General features: G+C 37.7%; 1 protein-coding gene and 1 pseudogene across 30 annotated transcripts in view; one reads left to right on the top strand and one right to left on the bottom strand.

The window, feature by feature from the left end:
* ZMYM2 (zinc finger MYM-type containing 2) overlaps positions 1-14,040 on the top strand; it is a 129,230-nt gene that overhangs the window by 107,762 nt on the left and 7,428 nt on the right. For all 30 annotated transcript variants that reach the window (XM_074021696.1, XM_074021692.1, XM_065533053.2 and 27 more), the window contains 2 exons: positions 1,275-1,443; positions 1,662-1,813. In XM_074021696.1, coding sequence (XP_073877797.1) covers positions 1,275-1,443; positions 1,662-1,813 — 321 coding nt within the window. The remainder of the gene's footprint in view (positions 1-1,274; positions 1,444-1,661; positions 1,814-14,040) is intronic.
* LOC135968124 (KRR1 small subunit processome component homolog pseudogene) lies at positions 4,786-7,478 on the bottom strand (annotated as a pseudogene).

Raw genomic sequence — 14,040 nt, 5'->3', positions numbered from 1 at the left:
GAAGGCTGAGGCGGGAAGATTGCTGGAGCCCAGGAGTTTGAGACCAGCCTGGGCAACATAGTGAGACTTCTAAAAATTAGCCAGGCATGGTACCACGTGTCTGCAGTCCCAGCTACTCAGGAGGAGGATCCAGGCTGCAGTGAGCTATGATCGTGCCATTGCACTCCAGCTTGGGCAACAGAGCAAGACCTCACCTCAAAACAGAACTCTAGCATGGATACTTACCTGGCAGGGGAGATACCGTGATTACAAAACTCTAGCATGGATGACAGAGCAAGGCCCTGTCTTAAAAAACAAAAATAAAACAATAAAATAAAATAAAAAGTGAAAAGTAGTTAAGTGTCACTCTCTATAAGGTAGAGTTGTTGAAAAGTTCTTCAGTTTCTCTCTTACAGTAATATTTAGAATATCAGTTTATTGTCTTATATTTATTTTCTCATCATTGGTGACTCTCACCACAGAATTTAATATGATTTTGTTGCACAAACTGATTTATGTAGAAACATCACATTTCCTGAAATATTGACTAACTGTTGTCAGATTCAGGAATACCAGTCAGTTCAAAGCAAATACCTGTATTTCATTTTCTTCTTCTCTAATTTCATGACAGATTAAACAAATAACTATATTTTTATTACAGATTAAAGAAGTAACTATATTTGTAATTACAGATGATCCTTGTACAATGCAGTGGTTGGGCTCTGATCCCCCCTGCACAGTCACAAATTTGTGTGTAAGTTTTGACTCCCTAAAAAGTTAAGTCCTAGTAGCCTACTCTTCACTGAGCGCCCCCTGCACAGTCAGAAATTCATGTGTTACTTTTGACTCCCTAAAAAGTTAACTACTAGTAGCCAACTGTTGACTGGAAGCCTTGCTGATAACAGTTGATTAACGCACATTTTATATGTTACATACTGTATTTTTATAATAAAGTTAGCTAGAGAAAATGTTATCAAGAGAATCATATGGGAGAGAATATATATTTACGATTCATTAGGTGGAAATAGATCGTCCTCATTGTCTTCATGTTGAGTAGGCTGAGGAGGAAGAGGAGAGGTTGATCTTGCTGTCTCAGGTGGCACGGTTGGGAGAGATAGAAGGAGGTGGGAGAGGCATGCACACAGAAAAACGTATGTGTCCAAGTGGACCCCTGCAGTTCAAACCCATGTCGTTCAAGGGTCGATTGTAATTTGCCTTTGTTGAGAGATGGCTTGTGTAAAGTAATGAAATAATGTAGGCTTTAAAAAAGATGTTATGTTGTTTTTTACTAATAGGGAGCCAAGAGAAAGGCTGTATCAGGATACCAGTCTCATGATGATAGTTCTGACAATTCAGAATGCAGCTTTCCTTTCAAATACACGTATGGCGTAAATGCATGGAAACACTGGGTCAAAACTAGGCAACTTGATGAAGATCTTCTGGTATTAGATGAGTTAAAATCTTGTAAGTGTTTTAATTTTGTTTCTCCTAAGTCCTATTTAAAATCAAGATTTCTGTTGTGGCGTACATTTAAATTTAAAAAACATAAATGTAACTTAAAATACCTGTAAGAATGCATTTTATTTTACTTCAGAGCTCTTACAAAGAATGTCAGAAAGTTCTTAACCTTAATAAGACAGTAAATAATAACAATTACTGATTTTTATTTTATGTATTTTTAGCTAAATCAGTAAAGTTAAAAGAGGATCTACTCTCTCACACCACAGCTGAGCTTAACTATGGGTTAGCTCATTTTGTCAATGAGATCCGACGGCCAAATGGAGAGAATTATGCACCTGACAGCATCTATTACCTTTGCCTTGGAATACAGGAGGTTAGTAATTTGATGGCTGCTTTTAAGTATAACATTAATAAGAAAAGTTGTGGTAGTTCTTGTTCCTGTAGCATCATGGAACCTTTATTGACTTACCAAGAAAGACAAAGAAAAATGTAGTCTATTTGGAAATATTATGATATTATAAAAGATTAGCTACTTTGTGTTTCTTCTGTAATGGAATATATATGTTCCTAAAAACCTTCAAGTTCTCCAAAACTTTGTACCAAAACCAGAAAGAATTTATGGGAAAAATAGGGTATGGAGAGATCACTCAAAACTTCGGCATCTTTTCTAGCACATCTACAAAGTTGTATATTTGCCACCATTTATATATAAATGATAATCAGGATGAGATTCTTTCCTTACCGTTGCAGATAAATGAATTCACATTATAAGGCATGATATGTAGCCAGATCTGGCTGTAGATCCCTGTTGATCTACAGGTAAACAGAAAAATGTCCTGACTCTGTAAATAGGTCTGTTTCACTGTGTGCTGCTGATGTGTGCCTGTCTTGCTAAACGGTGTAACTAGTCATTAATTCTTTGGCTATTTCATAAGAAGAGATCATTCTTTAGGGGTAAAGATAAACCTCATCCACATGTCTATGGATTTGTTTTCTACAGTAAACATGGAGATCAACTTTAAATAATGACCTCTAGTTCTGAACAAATTCTACAGATTTGTGCCCAGAAGTCAGAAAGAATCTCCGACTTCACATCCTATGTATTTTGAAATACAGTAGATGACAGGAGATCTCTTCAGAGTTTTGTTTGTAGGCCTAAAAGTTCATTTTATTCTGCTAACAGGTGTTAGATAATGAAATAAATCACTGAAGAAAACTAGAATTGTCCTAATTTGTGTTTTATTTACTTTTTCTTTAGGATAGAAATTTGCTTAAGATTCTGTAAGTGGTGGTGCAGATATATAGTGCATGGCTGTAATTCACTATATTCAAGGACCATCACATATCTTGCAATAACATCCTAAAAGATACGTGAATAGGTGTACTTTTTTATCGTTTTATAGGTTTACGTGTACTTTGAGCCTCATGCTTAGATGATAATATAGGTCCACCATTCCACAAACCTCTGAAAACCAGAATTTTTTTCATGAAAACACACTCAACAGTAAAACCTAACTTAAAGGATTGTGAAGCTATTGTTTTCTTTATTACTCTTGGTGTTAATACTCATCTATAGAACATTCACCATAGAACTTACTATAGAATTGTTAATGTTTCTAAACGAGTACAGTGTTTACCCACACCACTCTAGGAATATTAATGTATTATAATTATGTACATGCCCTGTTTCCCCTGTAAAATCCAGACAAGTATGAATTCCAAAACATGTGACTCCGGTGGTTCTGGCTGAGGGCTTGGAGACCCATGTGTGTATTTTCCCTCCTCTTCTTTTATGATACCTAGGAGGGAGGGGGGGAGTAGGAATAGCATTTATCCTGTACCAGGTGTAGATGAAATTGTCGTAGTCCTCGAGTTTCAGAACAGTTTTATTACATATAAATCCTCTTACTAACAAAGGGAAGCTAGGTCTTACTGCTCTTTCTTGTACATACTGTCCACATAGTAGGCACTCATTGAGTTGGACGATTGTTGTGACTTTTTACACAGTAAACCTCTAGATCCCATTTTCTACTGCTTTTGAATGTGTGTGTATATTTATTTATGGTGGTGAAACTTTTTTAAGGAGAACGTTTATATTTTAGAAATAATTCTGTTATCTAGAGCAACTGGTTTTAAAGTGCTGTAGAGAGCACTAGGGTCGCGCCCGATTAACTCAGCAAGAAGAGAGAGGCTGAGTTCTAGGCTCCTCTTGTTTTAATTCATTCCTGCTTTTTGGGGTCTGTGTTTTGGGTTATGTATGGAATTTCATTTAGAAGAAGTTTCTGGTAGAACAAGGCTTAAAAACGTATTTAGATATTAAAACTTTTAAAATCAATAAAAACTACAAAATAAGGGGTTCTCTACCCCACTGATCTCTAGTCTACCTAGTTCCTCTCCCTAAAGACATGCTTTTTGCTCTTTTTAGCTATTTCCTCTGGCGTTACTTGCATATAGAAATATTATTGATTTTTATATATTCATCAGTTCACTATTCTAGTAGGTGGTCTTGTTTTGCTATTTTTTAAATATATCTTAGAATTTTCTATATGCACAATCATGTCACCTATGCATAAGGACAGTTTTGCCTCTTTCTGATCTTTCTTTGCTTGGCTTTACTGCATTGCTTAAAACCTTCCCCCATTTTTGTCTCCTGCCACCCAAACCCTAGTCCTGGTACAGTGTTGAATGGAATTAGTGATAGCAGAAACTCTTGCCTAGTTCCTGATCGTAGAGGAAAGTATTTTGTCGTTGACCATTAAGTACAATGCACCCTTTAGGGGTTTTTTTTTTTTTTTTTGGTAACTTCCTGTTACCAAGTTGAGAAACTTTTCTTCCATTCTTAGTTGACCAAGGATTTTTTTAGCTTTTTATTTTGTTGATGAGTTTTTTTTTTTTTTTTTTAATTATAAATGCTTTTTGAATTTGTCAACTTCCTTTTCTGCATCTATTGAGATACGGATTTTTCCTCTCCTATTAATAATGGTATGAATTTAAATTAATTTTCAGACATTAAACCAGCCTAGCATTCTTGGGATAGACTCCAGTTGGATAATGTTATCTTTTTTATGTATTGCCAGATTAGATGTGCAAATATATTGTTGATGATTTTTGCAGACGTTCATAATAAGTAGTTCAAAGTTTTGTTTTTTAATGATAATTCATATTTATAAAGAACATTGTTCTGTGAACAACAACAAGAAGAAAAACTCAGAAAAAAAAGTGATCAGAATATTATTTCTCACAAATAAGGCAACTAATGCCCTGGTATCTCAAAATCCTTTACAAAAAGGAGATAGCTTCCTAAGATCTAGTCAAGGGGTTTTGGTATGTTACTTTTTTTTTCTTTTATGTTACTTTGTTTTTCTTTTCATCTGCTTCCATCTTAATCATAATTTCTTCAGCTGTAAGAGCTCCAGCTTGCTCTTCTTTGCTTACTTAACTTTTTGTTTGATGCTGGCCACATGAATGTTAGTTTCAGTAGAAGCCTTCTTAGGTTTCACATCTGGTTTTTTAAATTAAAGTTTTACTACTTTGCCCATCTCTTACCGAGGGCTTCTGCTTCTTCAGCCTTTATTGCTTCCATTTTCTGCTACTGCTTCTGATTTGCCTTCGAAAAGTTTTCACCACTAGCCAGTTTGTTGTCAATCTGACTTTGTGGCTGTGGTGGTGGGAATGGTGTATATTCTTTCTTAACATTTTTTTTCTTTGGTTCCTTGCATTTATTCATAGTTGTATGTTTGAATTGTGGCAAAAATCTCTCCCAGCTTTTGATTGAAATTCAGAATCTTTTGCCAACTCTTTTAATCATTAAGGTTTTAATATTATAAATAGGATGCATATTCTTCATAGTATATAGGACTACTTTTCAAACCTTTTATTTTTTTGAGACGGAGTCTCGCTCTGTCACTAGTCTGGAGTGTAGTGGTGCAATCTTGGCTCACTGCAGCCTCCGCCTCCCGGGTTTAAGCAGTTCCTCTGCCTCAGTCCCAAGTTGCTGGGACTACAGGTGCTGCCTGCCACCACGCCTGGCTAATTTTTTGTATTTTAGTAGAAACGAGATTTCACCGTGTTGGCCAGGATGGTCTTGATCTCCTGACCTCGTGATCCACCCGTCTCGGCCCCCTAAGTGCTGGGATTACAGGCATGAGCCAGCGTGCCTGGCTAGTCTCAAACCTCTTTTTTAAGCCACTAAAAGGTTCAGTGACTGAAACTATGTTTCCCTCCTTCATAATGGAACAAGTTCATTAAGAGTTCTTCAGTGTTGATCCTTTGAGACCAATAAGCCGTTGTCTTTTTACAAATCTCTTTATTTCTTACTAACTAACCTGTTTTAATGATGTTACATGCAGCGTCATCTGGAAGAGTTCGTACTGCCTGTTCAAATGAAACACTCCTTGCTAACTGTTTTAGATCTCTGGTCCCAGTGATGATATGTGAATCAAAAGTCTTCTGTTCTGTTTTGTTTTGTTTTTGAGATAGTCTTGCTCTGTCATCCAGGCTGGAGTGCAGTGGCACCATCTCGGTTCACTGCAACCTCTGCCTCTGGGTTCAAGCGATTCTCCTGCCTCAGCCTCCGGAGTAGCTGGAATTACGGGTACCCACCGTCATGCCCAGCTAATTGTTTGTATTTTTTAGTACAAGTCTTCTTCTTTGTACTACTGTTAACGGAATTAAGGCCATGAGTGTAAATTGTACAGGTTCTTGGTGTTTTAAACAAAGGATTGGACAAAATGTACAAACGACAAAGGAACAAAGCAGCGAAAGCAGGAATTTATTAAAGCAAGAAAGCACTGAACAGGGTGGGAATGGACCCAAGCAAGTGACTCTAGGGCTGTTACAAAGTCTTCTGGGATTTAAGTAGTCCTTTTGAGGTCCTTATCGGCTACCCTTATCTGGATGAAGGATTTGGTCTAATACTAATAAAAGACTGAGGTGGATTGGCCCCCTGTGTAGATGAAGGGATGGTCCCTGCTTGGCCCGTGGCCAGTCCAGGGCACTCCCTCTTTCCACCTGGGACCTGGCGGAGGGAAGAGGATTGTGGGAAGAGCAGCTTTTGCTTATGGGCATGGGGAGATGGGGTTTTCCTATGTGGCTCAACTTTAGGAAATTGGCGTTAATTGGCCTTAGGTGTCCTGCCCCAGAACCAGGTGTTTTCCCTTGATTCACCAGGGATGACTTTAATTTCTCTGCCTCCAGACCCCATTCTTCTGCCTCAGTTCAAGCAGTCGTGCTGCCCTGGATCCAGGGCAGGGTTGCGTTAACATTGATGTTCATTCAAGGCTTTGTGTACCGCTGGCCGGCACTCTTTCTAGTAAGCCTCTCTGTATTTTGGGAACAGAGTTACATAATTGCTTTCCTTCAGGAGTCCTCTGGGATTGTCCTCTTTGGAAAGAGCTGGTTCCTTCCAACCATCAGGAACAGTAGGGAATTCCCATTCCTCTTGGTCTCTCTGACTTCCACTTCTGGTTATGAAATTCACTGTTTACAGCTGCTTTTTTTGGCCGGTTCAGAGAGGAAGACGCCATTTTCAAATTGCTTCTGGTGGAGCTGGAAGTAAACTTGAAAGTTCTCTTGTCTTTACCTGGCTTTGGTTTGGGGGTAGTAGTGGCTTCGTAAAATGAGTTGGGGCTGGACACGGGCGTTCACGCCTGTAATCCCAACACTTTGGGACGCCAAGGCAGGTGGATCACCTGAGCTCAGGAGTTCTAGACCAGCCTGGCCAACATGGTGAAATGCTGTCTCTACTAAAAATACAAAAATTAGCCGGGCGTAGCGGCAAGCACCTGTAATCCCAGCTACTTGGGAGGCTGAAGCTGGAGAATCGCTTGAACCTGGGAGGCAGAGGTTGCAGTGAGCCGAGATCACGCCATTGCACTCCAGCCTGGGCAACAAGAGCAAAACTCTATCTCAAAAATAAATAAAAAATAATAATTTTTTAAAAAGTGTTGGGAAATATTCCTACCTCCTATTTTTGGAAAGAATTTGTGAGAATTGGTATTCTTCTTTAAATATGCAATAGAATTCTCCAGTGAAGCCATATAGGCTTAGGATTGCTCTTTGTGGTGGGGGTGGCAGGGTGTGGATAGGTGTGGTTTTTAATCACTTAATCAGTTCCTTTAGTTGATGTCAACTGTTTAGATTTCCTGTTTCTTCTTGCACCACTTTTAGCAATTTTGTCTTTCAAGAAATGATGCATTTCATCAAACTCGTCAAATTTGTTAGCCTAAGTTTGATAATACTTTCTTATTATCCTTTCATTCCTAATACTGGTAATTTGTGCCTTCTTTTTGTTTCTTAGTTCTTTTTGTTTGTTTGTTTGTTTTTGAGACAAAGTCTCACTTTGTCGCATAGGCCGGTGTGCAGTGGTGTGATTTTGGCTCACTGCAACCTCTGCCTCCCAGATTCAAGCGAATCCCTGTCTCAGCCTCCCAAGTAGCTGGGATTACAGGTGCCCACCACCATGTCTGGCTAATTTTTGTATTTTTAGGAGAGACAGGACTTCACCACATTGGCCAGGCTGGTCTCGTAACTCCAGACCTCAAGTGATCCGCCTGCCTCAGCTTTCCAAAATGCTGGGGTTACAGCTGTGAGCCACCGTGCCCAGCCTCTTTTTGTATCTTGAACAGTCCAGCTCAGGAATCAGCCAACTTTTTTGTAAAGGGCAAGATAGTAAATAATTTAGGCTTTGCAGACCAAGAGGTAAAACTTTAGAACATAATATAGCTGCTTACATATAACTGCTTTAAATTGTAACCATTTATAAAAGAGTAAAAAGCAATTCTTAGCTCATAGGTTTGTGGGATTGGGCCCATGGAGCTAGCTGGGTCTGTATAGGTGGCCTAGACACTCACGTAGCTAAAGGTGTATCATTTTAATTTTTCTCTTGTATTGAATCTGAGCCGTATTAGTTCCTTTCTTAATTTGCTCTCTTTTTATCCAGCTTCTTAAGATGTAAGCTTAGATAATTGATTTTAGATCGTTCTTTTTCAGGAAAGCATTTAAAACTGTAAACTTTTCTCTAAAACTAGTTTACTTACATCACGAATTTTTATATGTTGCAGTTAATTTTCCTTGACTTAAAGAAGATGGTATCACAGGAAGTTGAATCTCTGGATTGCTTTTTATTGAATGGATTATTTAAATAATTAGGACTTCAATACTATTAGAAGTTTTGAGAGCTAAGTGGATTGTGTAATAAATGATTATGAAGTATGTCTTAAATAGGTTTTTTTCTCTCAGTTTTTGTTATTGTAAAATATACATAACATAAAATTTACGGTTTTAAGCATTTTTAAGGATGCAGTCCAGTGGCATTAAGTACATTCACATTGTTGTGCAACCAGCATCACCATCTATCTCTAGAACTCTTTTCATCTTGCAGAACTGAAACTCTGTACTCATTAAATAGTAACTGTCCATTCCTTCTCTACTGAGCCCTGTAAGCCACTGTTCTACTTTCTGTCTCTATAATTTTGACTACCATAGGCACCTCATATAAGTGGAATCATACAGTATTTGTCCTTTTTAGTCTGGCTTATTTCATTTAGCATAATATACTCAAGGTTCATCTGTGTTGTGTAGCATATGTCAGAATTTCCTGCGCGTGTGTGTGTGTGCATGCGTGCGTGTGTTTGTGTGTGTGAGAGAGAGACTTGGTCTCACTCTGTCGCCCAGGCTGGAGTGCAATGGCAGGAACTTTGCTTAGTACACCCTCAACCTCCCAGGCTCAAGTGCCTCAGCCCTTTAAGTGGCTGGGAATGTGGGCACGTACCACCACACCTGGCTAACTAACTTCTGTGTTTTTTTGTAGAGATGAGGTTTCACCATGTTGCCCAGTCTGGTCTCAAACTCCTGGGCTCAAGCAATCCACCTTCCTCAGCCTCCCAAAGTGCTGGAATTCACAGGCGTGAGCCACTGTGCCCGGCTTCCTTCCTTTTTAAAATAGGTTCCTTATGTATTGATGAATGTTTTCTCAAAAAGTTGTTTTACCACTGAACTGCATGTTTAAAAATGGTTACGATGGTAATTTTTTTGTTTTACAGTTTACCACAATTTTTAAAAATTGTGGAATATCTATTTTTATTATTGGATACATTTTCACAGACTTGTTTTCAAAGACTGTGGTATTTATAAGCAGCTTTAAAAGTAATCCTGAAACTCAGTGTAAAGATAAGATAACTCAAGTAAACTTTCCAGAAATCAGTGCTGTTTAATGTTAGTTCAAGATGTGTACAGAAATAGAAGCTATTTTTGGAAGAGTGTGCATATTTTTCTGTTGGATTCATTAGTTTTGCTCACATCTGACAATAAAGATGCAGTTGACAGGAAGTATGATTTTCTTCCATATGTCTATAGAACTATAGAAGAAACAATATCTTTTTGTTGTAAAGACTAAGTCCTGTGAATGTAAACTGAAGTAAATAGTCACTTCTGTTTTGTACATTGAAAAATTAAACACAATTGTAAATAACTGGTACTGTATGAAAGGGGAGCACAGCCTTATTTTTTCTTGTTTTGTTTATTTGTTTTTCTTATTCCTTCTCAAAGTAACTGACTTTCCTCCACTGATTTTGTATAAGGAATGGTGGTTATTGTTAAATGTTCACATAATATGAAAATGTTTGAGGAAGAAGAAAAATGATATGAAATCCTGTGATAACCATCATTAACATTTCATGATCATTCTTTCATACACTGTTTTACGTATGTGAACACATATCTGTCATACTAAATTTATTGTAAATAGAACTATAGACACCTTGCTTTTTTTGAGACAGAGTCTCTATCGCCCAGGCTGGAATGCAGTGGCATGATCTCGGTTCCTCCACTTCCTGGGTTTAAGCAATTCTGCCTCAGCCTCCCAGGTAGCTGGGATTGCAGGAATGAGCCACCATTCCTGGCTACTTGGTCTCCCTGCCCCGTAGAGATGAGTTTTCGCCATGTTGGCCAGGCTGGTCTCAAACGCCTGATCTCAGGTGATCCACCCACCTCAGCCTCCCAAAGTTCTAGGATTACAGACCTGAGCCACCATGCCAGCCACTTTTTTTTCTTTAATCTCCCCACCTTATCACTGTTAGCTAGATGTGTGTATTTCTGGTTTTTGTGAACATGATGAAAGAGATAATTTGGTCAGCTAGGAACACTAGACCATATTACACACTTCTACATCTTACTTTCTGTTCATCTACTTCCCAGTAAATTGTAGCAGTCCCTCTAAGTCAGCAGGAATGGGCCTAACTGTGTATATATCTCATTGTGTGCTATATCACAATTAATTTAGTAATTTCCACAATGATGAGCATTCTCTTTGATGAAATTTTGCTGTTATAGACAGTGTATACTTTCCTTCCTCCTCTGCTCCCCTCCTGCCCCACACAAATCTTGTATAATTATCCTAAAGAACTGATGCGTTTATTTCTGAGATATGATTCCAGAAAGGGTATTATTGGATCTTAAGAAAAGTATATTTTTTATTTTTAAAGATAGTAACAGATTTCTTTCCCAAAAAGTTTGGAGATCTTTGTGTTTATTGACCATTTGCTTTTCTGTGAATTGCCCCGTTGTTTATCTTTTTTAGTTTGTGAGTTTCTTGTTTATTACAGACAGTAAGTCTTTGTCATTTTTCCAGATTTTTCTCCAGAATTTTTATTTTTTACTTTCTACATGTTAAGTCTTTTATATGGAGGGATATTTTTTAAAGAAGAAAGAACTTTATTTACTAAATTAAAAAACATAGTAAACTCACAGTGTGACTTGTTAATTTAATTTCTGTGTAAATGGGTAGTTTTCAAATAATTAAATTCTATTAAAATACATAGAGGATTTCTAAACTTATTTAATCTTTATTCAGAGGACCTTAAGAATTTTTGGGTTTTTTTTTTTTTTTTGGCGCGATCTCGGCACACCACACCTCTGCCTCCCAGGTTCAAGTGATTCTCCTGCCTCAGCTTCCTGAGTAGGTACCTGGGACTACAGGCCACCACGCCCAGCTAATTTTTGTATTTTTAGTAGAGACAGGGTTTTACCATGTTGGACAGGTTGGTCTCATTCTCTTGACCTCGTGATCCACCCGCCTTGGCCTCCCAAAGTGCTGGGATTACAGGCGTGAGCCACCATGCCCGGCCTCTGTTTTTTAATAGCAGTGATGAGGTTGATTCAGGCTATTTGAATCCTTCTTTCATTGGTTAATTTAGCAAACATTAAGTGCTGTTGTATGCTGGATGCTGGACATTGGAGTAGGCTTTGGAGATTGAGATAAGCATGTTGACAGCTTACACGCTCGATGTGTCATTCAGTCGCCTCAACAACTTTACTATAATTATCAGCATTTTTTTATGAGGAAGTAAAGTTACTTGCCAAAGTTACACAGCTCATAAATTTTGAATCTGGTGGGCAGTTTGAATTAAAAGCCATTACAATATGTTCCACTCAAAGAGTTGAAATACACAGACAAATAATATTTAAAAAATGTTATGTTCATGGTGTATACAGACTTGGTGTATACAGACTTGGTAACACAGAATTGGGACTAATTAATTCTACCTAAGTATATACAATGAAAAAGTATATGAATGTAGATGATACTGAGTTTTAAATTTTCAATTGAGTTTTGAAGTACATATAGAAATTTATTCAGCAAAAGGATGAGAGAAGGACAATGGCAGTACAAGGGCACAGTTTACCAGGAACCACTTAGCCTGGCTGGAAAGTATAATGTGAAGTGGAGAAAGCTTTGGGGTATTGAGTTGGGGGCTGCGGTAAGAAAGAGTCACACCACAAAGGCCTCTATTCCTTGATTAAATGTTTAGATTTCGTCTTTATCCAGGGAGAAACATGAAAAGGTTTTAAGTATTTTTAAAAATGACACTATTTTCCTGGGTGTATGGCATCAGAAAGCTGGAATATTTTCTTTGAAACAAATTATTGTGCAGAACTACTGATTGATAGCTTAAATTAATGGTAGAATATTTTATATCATTCTTAATGAAGCTCTATTCATATAACATTTAATAAAACAACTGATTTGAGACTTAGAAGTAGAATCTGATAGCCCTAAAATTATATCTTATATTCCCAATTTTTATTTAATTTTATAAAATTGTTATATATATTGTTGCACATAGTGTCTTGCTTTAGGTAGATCTCCAAAACATTATTTGACCATATGTTTGTCATATTAGTGACGATACTTGTCTGAACAAACATGCCAGTAGTCTGAACGTATCTCAAACACATGCTTTTTCAACTCTCTGTTAGCTGTGTTTATGAGATTTTCTTTTGCTTTGCAAGTACTAGTACTGTAATTTCTGTTTAAGTATCAATGTGCTACTTTGCCCTCCCAAACATTTTTTATCCATAAGAAACAGGGCCTTTGAAATGTGGCTAGTCTGAAATGAGAAGTGTTCTGAGTGTGTAAAATTTATACAAGATCTCAAAGAATTTGTATTTTTAAAATGTTAAATATTTTTATATGTTGGGATTACATGTTTCAGATATATTGTGTTAAGTAAAATACTTGTTTCTTTTTAATTTCTAAAATGTGGCTACTAGAATAGTTATTTTTATCATTCAATACTGCTCTTTACGGATGTTCCAAAACTATCTAGGGAGCTCTAGTTCTCTCATGTATAGTCCCAAAGAAATCTAAGTAAAATGAGAGACCAGTAACTCTTAAAAAAGGAATTTATATTTTTTAAAAAATGGTACTGATTGGCCGGGCACGGTGTCTCACGCCTGTAATCCCAGCACTTCGGGAGGCTGAGGTGGGCAGATCACAAGGTCAAGAGATGGAGACCAGCCTGGCCAACATAGTGAAACCCCGTCTCTCCTAAAAACGCAAAAATTAGCCGGGCGTGGTGGCGGCGCCTGTAGTCTCAGCTCCTCGGGGGGCTGAGGCCGGAGGGTCACTCGAAGCCTGGAGGCTGAGGTTGCCTGAGCCAGGATCGCGCCACTGCACTCCAGCCTGGCAACAGAGTAAGACTCTGTCTCCAAAAAAAAAAAAAGATACTTATGAATTCAAATCCCATAATTGAAGACTTTCTGTCACGGTTTTTTTTTATTAAGAAAGCTGCTTTTCAGACAGGTCTATTCTGTTGAGGCGTTTTCTCTGAGATTAGTTACTATAAGTTGCTGCTCTTTCTCACAGCTTCTCCTTTGCCTCTGTTCCTGAAACCACACATTCTTTTCTTCTGTAGATTCTCATTGGTTGTAAGGGCTTTGGTGCTCAGGCAACCATGTATCTATAGATTAGATGTTTCTAAGTTGTGACTGCCTATGATGGAAAATAACAGCAGCAATAATATGGCATTGCTTCCCATACTACCAGAAATGAGTAATAAAACATACTGTAATTCATTCTGTAACAAGAGCAGCAGATCATTTATCATGGATTGCCTAGAGAAGCCTTTTCAGGAGGATTAAGTGTTGGCACTTCATTTAGGAACTGCTTTTAGTAGAGCTGAGTTGGGAACTTAGTTTTTGGTTTATTATTGTTGCTAAGGTTCTGAATGTTACATCGAAATTTTCTCTTTATACTAGATTTACAGATGAAACTATTTCAGAATCATTTCCCTCATTTTTTATTATGCATGTTGCTTTATG

The sequence above is a fragment of the Macaca fascicularis genome, chromosome 17 (genome assembly GCF_037993035.2).
Source record: "Macaca fascicularis isolate 582-1 chromosome 17, T2T-MFA8v1.1".
Lineage (NCBI taxonomy): Eukaryota > Metazoa > Chordata > Mammalia > Primates > Cercopithecidae > Macaca > Macaca fascicularis.
This window is presented reverse-complemented; position numbering and strand designations above follow the sequence as displayed.